At 38.7% G+C, this 10,042-nt stretch overlaps 1 protein-coding gene across 1 annotated transcript in view; it reads right to left on the bottom strand.

The window, feature by feature from the left end:
- Nucleotides 1–261: 261 nt before the first annotated feature.
- LOC112034590 (receptor-like protein 15) overlaps nt 262–10,042 on the bottom strand; it is a 69,721-nt gene continuing 59,940 nt past the window's right edge. Inside the window, 4 exon segments of the mRNA XM_065763810.1 lie at nt 262–858; nt 901–998; nt 3,201–5,405; nt 5,615–5,761. Of these exon segments, the coding sequence (XP_065619882.1) occupies nt 262–858; nt 901–998; nt 3,201–5,405; nt 5,615–5,761 (3,047 nt within the window).

Genomic DNA, 10,042 nt, shown 5'->3' with positions numbered 1-10,042 from the left:
GCGGGCAACCTCTTGCCTCCTTATGCCCCCCAGCTTAGCCATGTTGATGAGGAGGAGGAGGGACGACTCTAGGGCATCCGTCATGCGAGCCGCCTCGCCTCCTCAAAAATCCCTGAGGGTGGCGTCATCCATTAGAGGCTTTCTGTGGAGCATGGCAGCTAGCAGCCAGGCCTGGGGCTCGAACGGCTGCACGACTTCTTTCCCTTTACTCCGACCACCAAGTTTCAGCTGCTTTGAAGGTCGGCGGGCTTCATCTTCCTCTTAAAAAGAATGGGATCTGCCCCCATCTGCTGGGTCTTTGCTCTTGGAAGGCCTCTTCCTCTTCGGGTCGGAGGACTCAAGCCGAGAGTCCGAGATTGGTAGAATGGAGGATGACTTGGTTTGCGTAGGAGAAGGCTTGGGTAGAGGAGGAGGAAGCTTAGGTCCGGATGAAGGAGGCTTGGGCCGTGACTCCCTCGGCATGCCCTTCCCGGGCCTGCCCTCAAGCAAGTCAAGCATGCTGGTTTGGGGCTGTCTCTTGGACCCCATTTCGGCCTGAGTACCAACCCTTAGGGACTGAAGACCGACTTTGGACAAGTGGGCATCCCCCAAGTCACTAGAGGGACCCTCGAACTGATGGGCTTGGTCAAATACACCAAATTCGTCCTCGGACGAGCCCAGATTGACCATCTCTCCCTCTTTCTCCAAACTCCCTCCCTCGGCCCCTGCCGCTTGATGGAATGAGGAAGAACCTGCCAACGGGATGCCCTCGGGAATAGAGGATCCTTCAGGAAACGCAAACCCATCCTCTACCACAGTGATTTGCCTAAGCTGAGGATCACGAGCTCTAATCACGTGCTTCGAGACTGGGAACGATTTCTGGGTTGGATTTTATCCAAGGATCTTGTGGGCAGCTCTAACTTGGTTATCGACCTCGTTCAGAAAGACCTCCACCCTGAGAACTGCTTCCAAGTCCCCCTTGTTGACCAGGTTAAAATGACGCGCGAAGGTGTGCGGATCTACAGAAAGAGAAACAAACCCCTATCATCAACCGAATAAGGAAGGCTTACAACAAAGAAAAAGAAAAGAAGCTAGACCCACTCCTACTCCAAGTACCCTACCTAGCTCTTCCTCTACTGTCGGGCAATGGAGACCGTCGTGCCATTCTCCCGACACAATGAGAAAATCCTAGGTCAACCCCTTACTAGAATCGGGGAGGCACTGGATAGATCGAACCCTGTCGTCCCTCGTCTTCATATAGTATGACTTACCCTTCAAGTGTTGAAGATTATAGCACCAGTTGACATCATGATGGGTTAACCTCAACCCCATCTTCTCATTCAAGGCGTTTACGAACCCTAGTATCCTAAACATATTGACGGCGCACTGGGTGGGAGTTAGCTGAAAATGCCTGAGGCAGCCACTCATCACCGGCCCCATAGGAATTCTCATGCCTCCCTCTACGAAGGCGACCATGGGAATCATAACTTCACCCTCGTTCCTCATAATATGCCAATCCCCTTCCTCGCAATATCTCAAGCCCACATGCGGGGTTTCCCGTAATCAGTGATGAACTTCTCCATCATCCCTTCGAACTCAACTAACTTCTTAAATTTACCCATCTCTAGCAACGACTAAAAAACCTGAGAGAGAGTGAAGGAGAGAAAGGAATCAGAGAAAAATTTGTGCTACAGAGAGAAGAAGACTTATAGAAATGACGAAGTTCTCCTCGGGCAGGCTTTTTATGTTGGAAAGGAGCGCGGGTTGGTTTGAAGATTTGACCGGATTCAGAGTATGTGCGCCGGAGTTCCTGAATGCACAAATAAGGAGGCAAAGCAGTTCAAACAAGTATTTATATCCCCAATTAAAAATAATCGAGTGAAATTTCCCGCCCATAAAGGCAGGAAATCCCCACCGGTTGATTGCCATCACACCGTTGGATGTGTGGAGCGTGGAGCCGCCAAAATTTAATGCGGGCACGCATCGTATATCGATGCCCCAGAAATGTGCATTGGGCAGACGAAAAGACTCCAGCGCTGACATAGGCAGAGGTAGGGCGAATCATGACGAAGGCCCGAGGATATCAAAACCCTCCTCCTCGTCTGAGGATACGGACAGCAAGATTTTGAGGGGCTATTGTGGGGCCTGAGAACTTGGTAACCTGGCCCACTTTACATCCGGCCCAAGGCTTATGCTGAGGAAGAAGGAGCGCCCGAGGACAAAGCATGAAGGATTGAGTTGCTCGGAGCCCCGCCGAGGATGACCCTGTCCTCGGAAGACCGAGACCAACATTAAGTAGGGGAGCAAGCCCATGATAGGTTGTCACCTCTACACTAAATGCACTCACCTAACCCTCTGGCCGCACTAATGGGGATGTGACTTCTGGACAGGGCAGCCTTAGTTATTGCAACTCACATGAGTATTGGTAAAGCGGCTGATGGGACGGACGGTTAGAACAGAGGGGCATGGATGATCAACAGGTGGAAGAAAGAGATTGTGAGGAAATGGGCTATATAAGGGGAAGAAACAGATCAATGAGAGGGGGGACCACTATCAAGCTCCTCGGATTGGTGCCGAGGAATGACCTTGGAGGGTAACCCTGGTGCGCCAGCCTTCAACGGAGGGGAATTCTACAGGGTGTTGTCCGTTTGCTAGGGCTGAGTTCTTGAACCCGCTCTCTACAAATTCATTGTAATGGGCCAACCAGGCTTGAGTCCACTCTCTCAACAGTATAAGTGCTCAAATTCGGTCCCTACACTTAATATATCAAAAAAAATATTTCTATAACTCAACAATTTACATTGTATGATTTAATGATTTTTCCCATTCAAGATGTATAATATAGTTCAAACTAATTTTCTAAATGTTAATAGTATCATGTACAATCAGATAAAAATAAAAATTCATATACAACAAAATAGGTATTACACATGAGCCATATACACAAACTTTCTACAAGTTATTATAAAATGAAATTATAACGTACCCAGACTGTACGGGCCATACAGGACATTGGCTGGTTACAAAATTACAATACAAATGAAACAAGTGTAGGTGAAATCCTTGTTTCATAACCGAGTAGCCATTATTCATAACCAAAACATACATATAATTCTAAAAAAAAGAAAAAGAAAAAGAAAAAAGACATACATATAATTATTTATCAATAACCCACCAAATAAGATTCCTACAGAAAGAAAGTCTAATCTAATGAAACATACGGTTTGCTAACCTTTTTAAGGTTTTGGAAGCAAAATAATAACACCAAAACATACGATCCTCAACCAAATTGAAGCACTGTTGCCGCCAATGAGGATTAATGTAAAGAATACTCACTACACCCAAGAAGAAAACAGTGAAAGATACCAGAAAACTTGTAGAGAAGACTGGAAGATCTACTTCATACCATTTTCTGTCACTTGCCTTGGAGGAGTTTTGTGGTGATGGCGGTGACTCATTTACCTCGTTGTAGCTTTTCTCTAATGGTGGACCACAAAGAAATGGATTTCCTTCATAGCTACTCTTTTCAAATGTTGCAAATTGTGCTTTCATGTCTGGAAGTTTACCTGATAAATTGTTGTGAGCCACATTGAAAACTTCAAGAAATGTTAAATCAATCAATACTATAGGAATTTCTCCACTCAAATTGTTGTGCGAAAGGTCTAAGCTCTCCAATTGAGTCAACTTTGAGAATGTTTTAGGAATGGAACCTATCAACTGATTGTAAGACAAGTTCATTGCATGAATTGAAGATAACTGTCCTAGGTCCGATGGGATTTCACCAGTTAGCTTGTTGAATGACAAATCCAATCCAGACATGATATTAAGGATGGATCCTTTGTAAGAGTTAGACCTATATTTTGTAACAAAATAGATCTCAACTTCTTCATGAATATCCATAAATGTATCTTGAATTGAAGATTCCCAATTGAGAAGATGTTTATGTATTACGTAAGCGTAAGACTTTCTGAACCAATATAAGCTCTTATGATGTGAATATTCAGAATTTATAGCACCTAGCTTCCCAAAGGTTATGTTGTAAAAGCAATATGGTATTGTCCCTGAAAAAAAGTTCTTAGAAAGATCCATTATGCTAATATGCTTCAACTGACATAACTGCCTCAGAATAATACCACTAAAATGGTTGCCACTCAATGAAAGTATTCTTAGGCCAGAACGTCCATCAATTTCATCTGGAATGCTACCAAAAAACCTGTTATCTTTAATGTCTAATGTCATGAGAGATGATGAATTAAAAACAGCTTTGGGTCATGTTCCTGTGAGTCTGTTCCCTTGCAGAAGTATGTGCTTAACATCCTGTACATTGAAGCAAGAAGGAAATGATCCTAAAAGCAAGTTATGAGAAAGGTCTATTATAATATAGTGACCTAATTCACATGGAACCCGACCTTTAAAAAAGTTGTCACTCATGAAAAGAAAGGATGTTAGTGTCTTCAAGGTACTGTTTCCTATCCATTCAGGAATAATACCCGACATGTAATTGTTGCTAATATTTATGATCATCGAGCTTATCAATGGTAGAGTACCTTTGAATTGATTGTTGTTCAATTCTAAAGAAACTAGCCAGGATAGGTTGGCGAGCTTTGAGAAAATTTCACCGTGAAAGTTATCATTAGATAAACTTAAAAACTGCAAGGCTGTCTGATTGGCAAATGATTTCACTGGCACCTCTCCAAAAAAATTATTGAAGGAAAAATCCAATCGGTTCAAACTACTCATGTCACCAATTGAGGATGGGAGATTACCTTCAATATGATTTCGGGATAAATTCAGGCATTCTAATTTTGGAATCATTTTTCCGATATTTTCTTGAAGTTCCCCATCTAAGTCATTATCTGACACATCCAACCAAAAAATATAGTTGTGATATGGTGGCAAATGTAATTGACTTGTGAAAGAGTTACCTCGAAGATTTAGCAGTTGTAACCCTGTGTTGTTTTCAAGCAACCAATTGGGGATGCTTCCTTTCAACATATTGTGAGAGATATCAACTATTTCCAATTCATGCTGCTCAAAGAGAAACTTAGGAATGTTTCTCGTGAGCTTGTTTAGATTACAATTGGATAGCACTAGGACCTTTAATTGAAATAAAGGTTGCCAACAGGGATTGTCAGTCTCTATCTCAAGTTTGTTGTTGTTCCTCAGAAATTGAATCACCTTCAACTTAGAGTGATTAGCAAATAAGCTGATCGAGAATAAACCCTCAAAAGAATTGTTGCTAAGATCAATGTACTCAAGGGATGTCATGCTAGATATTGAAGATGAAGCCACAATTCCACAGAAAAAATTTCCAAATATATCAAAAAACTTAAGAGAAGTCAAATTATTTAGGCATGGAGGAAGGGTCCCTTCAAAATTATTAGAAGCAAGATCTAATTCTTCAAGTTTTTTCAACGCACACAAATCTGTAAAAGAGCAATAAGATTAGTAATGTCTATCCTAAATGTGTCACTGCAAGAATCAACAACTCAGGTCAATTGGTATACAAGATTAAAATAATTTTCACGTCCAAAAACAAAAAGTGGATGGTCCATTGTTGTGCTTCAAAGTTGCATAGAAAATTACAATTAACTCTAAAAAATTGTAAATGTCCAATTTCATAGAAAATTCTTACCTTGAGTGGATAAAGTTCCATTGAGATCATTATAAGATAATGATATAGCCTTGAGAGAAGATAATTCCACAATATATGGAGAAATACCCCCGGTGAAACTATTGAAGCTCAAATCTAAAATCTCCAAACTACTAAAATTTACCATATCTACCAAGAGAATTGACGAGAGATGGTGTCAAGAGAATATCCATAAAATGGCTCATTGGGAAGACTAACATACAGATAACTGAATACTTACCCTTGAAAGGTAGGCTTCCATTAAGTTGATTAAGTTGCAAGATGAGGACCTCCAAGTTGCTTAGATTGACCAGTTCTACATCACCAGTGGAGAAATATGCAATTTGTTAGATTGAAACTAATAGTACAGAGGGAAGATCTAATAGAACTGAACACATTCTATATTGGAATAGACAAAAGGTATACTACTGCTATCGCTTGCATATATCAAAAGCATTTTTGCTCTTTTTAATATGAAGAAAGAAAATGTTGGTACAAGTAAGTTATAAGATTTAAGTTTTGTCTAAACTTCTTCATACGTGGTTGATAAAGAAAATTCAAATATGTACATACTTTTGCCAGGAAGAGGCCCTTTCATAAATGTGTAACTTAGGTCTAGGGATTTAAGAACTGGGAGAGCACCCAAGAATCTTAAATTTTCCTTGTCAAAGTGAGTCCAACTTAAATTTAAGTGCGTTAGCTTGGTCAATTTGGACAAACCATTGGATTCTGAAAGAAATATACACCCTATTGTTGAATTCATGAACACAATGCGAAAAGAGTGACATATCATGTTATTCATTAGCATATATAGTAATCATAACACGATAAAAAATCACTAATTAATTGAGTTTACCAGTAATTGATATGTTTTCCGGTTTAATCATTACCACAACCTATCTTGCTCATCTGTGAAGTTTTATGATTGTAAACCGTATTTAAACCTTGAAACCTATACAAGGCATGCACACTAATCATATAAATATGATGGGTTGCCGTGTGTATCCACCTTTCCTCTTTCGTAATAGAAAAAAGTTATAGCTACTACAAATTTAATCAACAAATGTGATTTGTTCACAATATAATAAGAGTAATATTAGGAATACTACAAATTTTACTACTATTACCACTATATAGGCTTTATAAAATAACGGTCATTAATCACAAAAAAAAATAATTCAAAAATTCATTTATTATATTGTTTAAGTGGTATCAATTGTATTTTTGTTACATTAGTTTGTAAATTTTTTGAATAAAGTTTATAGTAGCATTAGCATTTTCCATATAATAAATATATTTGAATGACTTTTTTTGTAATTGGCAACACATCAATTGTAAATACTATGTCATAAAATTAAAAAATTCTAGGACTATAAAAAATCACAACTTTTATCACAATTGTCCACATGATAGATTATGAGTAATAAAGAAAAAGTTGTGGGTTTATGTAAAAATAGCAGACAACCAATCCCAATATCACATTGGATAGTTGTAGCTTTTTAAAACATCACTTTTTTTTTTCTCAGCTGTCAGACAGACAAAGGATCAGCACAAGGCTAGAAAGAGAAGGCGTAGTAAACAAAGGAGTGAGATTAGAAAACCTGCGGTTGCTTTTGCAGTGGGGTTGGGTCTTGCCAGTGCTGGTTTGCTCCTTGGTTGGACCATGGGATGGTTGTTTCCATCTCTTTAAATTAATCCTTTATTATGGCTGTCAATAGCACTCGTGCCATTTGCTATCATGCTACAAACGGAACTTGCTCTTCATGGTCATAATTGGGCTGTATGGGGATGCATGTTTCAGATTGGTGACTTTTTTTTTCAAACTTCTGTAAGTATTAATGCAGTTTGGATTTATTTACTGTGTATATTAAGTACATAATTTGTACAAATCACATGACTAGATATAAATATGTATTTTCTCAACAAAAAAAAAAAAGATATGAATATGTATATAATTGAGTAAAAAAAAATTAGATTGGATTATCTGTCTTTTATTTATTATTTACTATGCATTTCCCAAATGGTTTGTAAGCTATGTCCTAATTTAAACATCTTAGTTGGAATGCAATTTCTTTGTCATCACCATGTTCATAATGTTCACTTACCTAGATGTTCTGCATAATATCTTGTGACTGAATTTTGGGGCCAAATTGGCCAAATACCATCAATTTTTGAACTTTTTTGCACGAAACCACTGTTTCAGAAATAAATAGGAATTTACCACCTTTTTAAGTACTCGAGTTTGGTGAACTCGAGTACAACATTTTCCAGTTCCACCGTGGCACAATGACATGGCATGATTTAAATATTCTGCTTGGTACTCGAGCCCATGAAGCTCGAGTACTGTATTACTGTGGTACCCGAGTCCACTAAACTCAAGTACCATTCTGTAATGGCCACATACAGAGTGTGCGCTTGGGCAGATTGGTACCTGAGTTTCCCAAACTCGAGTACCAATCTGCCTTAACAAATTTTTTTGAAAAAAAACCTGGGCCAAAAAAACCCTGGGCCAAATGGACTAAGGCAGATTGGTACCCGAGTTTCAGAAACTCGGGTACCAACCTGCCTTAGCAATGTTTTTTGAAAAAAGCCCTGGGCCAAAAAAACCCTGGGCCAAATGGACTAAGGCAGATTGGTACCCGAGTTTCTGAAACTCGGGTACCAATCTGCCTTAGCAAAGTTTTTTGAAAAAAGTCCTGGGCCAAATGGACTAAGGCAAATTGGTACCCGAGTTTCGGAAACTCGGGTACCAATCTGCCTTAGCAAAGTTTTTTGAAAAAAGACCTGAGCCAAAAAAACCCTGGGCCAAATGGACTAAGGCAGATTGGTACCCGAGTTTCTGAAACTCGGGTACCAATCTGCCTTAGCAAAGTTTTTTGAAAAAGCCCTAGGCCAAAAAAACCCTGGGCCAATTTCAATAAGGCAGCTTGGTACCCTAGTTTTTGAAACTCAAGTACCTACTGCCACACTTCTTTATTACCCACCTACTCACAATTTCGCATTGGCTCCAACGGTCGGAGTAAATGCATAGTTAATGGTACTCGAGTTCTTTGAGATTGAGTACCTTTTAACCAAATATCACCCCCCCAGCATTGTTACTTCCATTCAGTACAGACCTCTTTCCAACTCCATGTGTGAGTGAGATCTTTCTAGCATAAAGTTTGCTGTTTGGTCACCATCTGCAAGTCTTTGAGCTGTGTCAGTGTCTCCATCAACCAACGTGCTATCCATTTCACCATTGGGTCAACCCTCTTGTGACCAATAGATAGAGGTATTGTTAAATGCTTAGTTTTTTGATATTTCTGCATGGGTTAAATGACTTCAATGCTTAGTTTTTAGATTGTTTTCGTATGAGATTTTTATGCATGAGTTTCATGTAATGAGTTTTGCAATATTAACTGTGTATAACAGCTGATACATACATGGTTCTATATATATAGTGGAAATTTAATTGTGTAATGAGTTTGGTCATTTTCACCTCAAAACGAGCATTAAATTTAATTACATAATATAATAGTAGAAATGTCAACTAAAACATCTTTTTATTATTACCACCTAGTCACACATCCAAATGGTTTTGAATCCTGACCTTGTAATCTATATACGGTAAGAGGCAAGTATAATGTAAGCTATAACTCATTGGCATTAATAGTTCAGAACCATCAATATAAAATTAATATGAAAATTGACAAGAAATATTTTCTACCTATATGCTAAACATAAAGAAAGAAATGAAAACAAAAAGAGACAGACCCAAAACACAATGGAGGGACAGACCTAGAAAACAAAAAGAAATGAAAACTGGGTATTGTATACAATTGAAAAAAAAAAAAAATCTACAACAAGCAATAGAATAACATAGAACTCGTTCGAACAGATGGTGTGCAATATTTTCAGTTTAACCATGAAACAAATTCTGGAAACAAAAAGAGACAGACCCAAAACACAATAGTCAATGCCATGCTCTTGAAGCTATACTAGATTTGCCCCAAGAGTTCTAAATCTGATTTTGTTTTTTCCCCCTCGTCCTATGTCAATGATTATCAAACTCCTTAGTTACAATAAAATTCTTGCATTGTCCAATACAACAAAATTAGTATTAAATTTCTCAAAAAGAATGAAAATAAATGTGTTAAGGAAAATTATGTGTTAGAATATAATTGGAGAAGATATGCCATTAAGGAAAATTAAGCTATTAGAACTACCAAAGCAGCACTGATTCTTGACCATTCTTGAATCATTCCCGTTTTCTTCTCCTCACTGGTTCCTTGACTGGTCTCACCTTGCCTGAAAAGAACACAAACAAATACTAATATGCAAATCATTTAACTATAAAGAGATGTATATGTAATTGGTATTGAATCGAACTATAGTACCATGTCCAGTCCCACAGTCAAGAGGATGTGTCTGTGTCCGTTGCAGCCTTTGCGG

This window comes from Quercus suber, unplaced genomic scaffold (assembly GCF_002906115.3).
Source record: "Quercus suber isolate HL8 unplaced genomic scaffold, Cork oak 2.0 scaffold_526, whole genome shotgun sequence".
NCBI lineage: Eukaryota > Viridiplantae > Streptophyta > Magnoliopsida > Fagales > Fagaceae > Quercus > Quercus suber.
The sequence above is the reverse complement of the archived record's forward strand: the minus strand, read 5'-3'. Positions and strand labels throughout refer to the sequence as shown.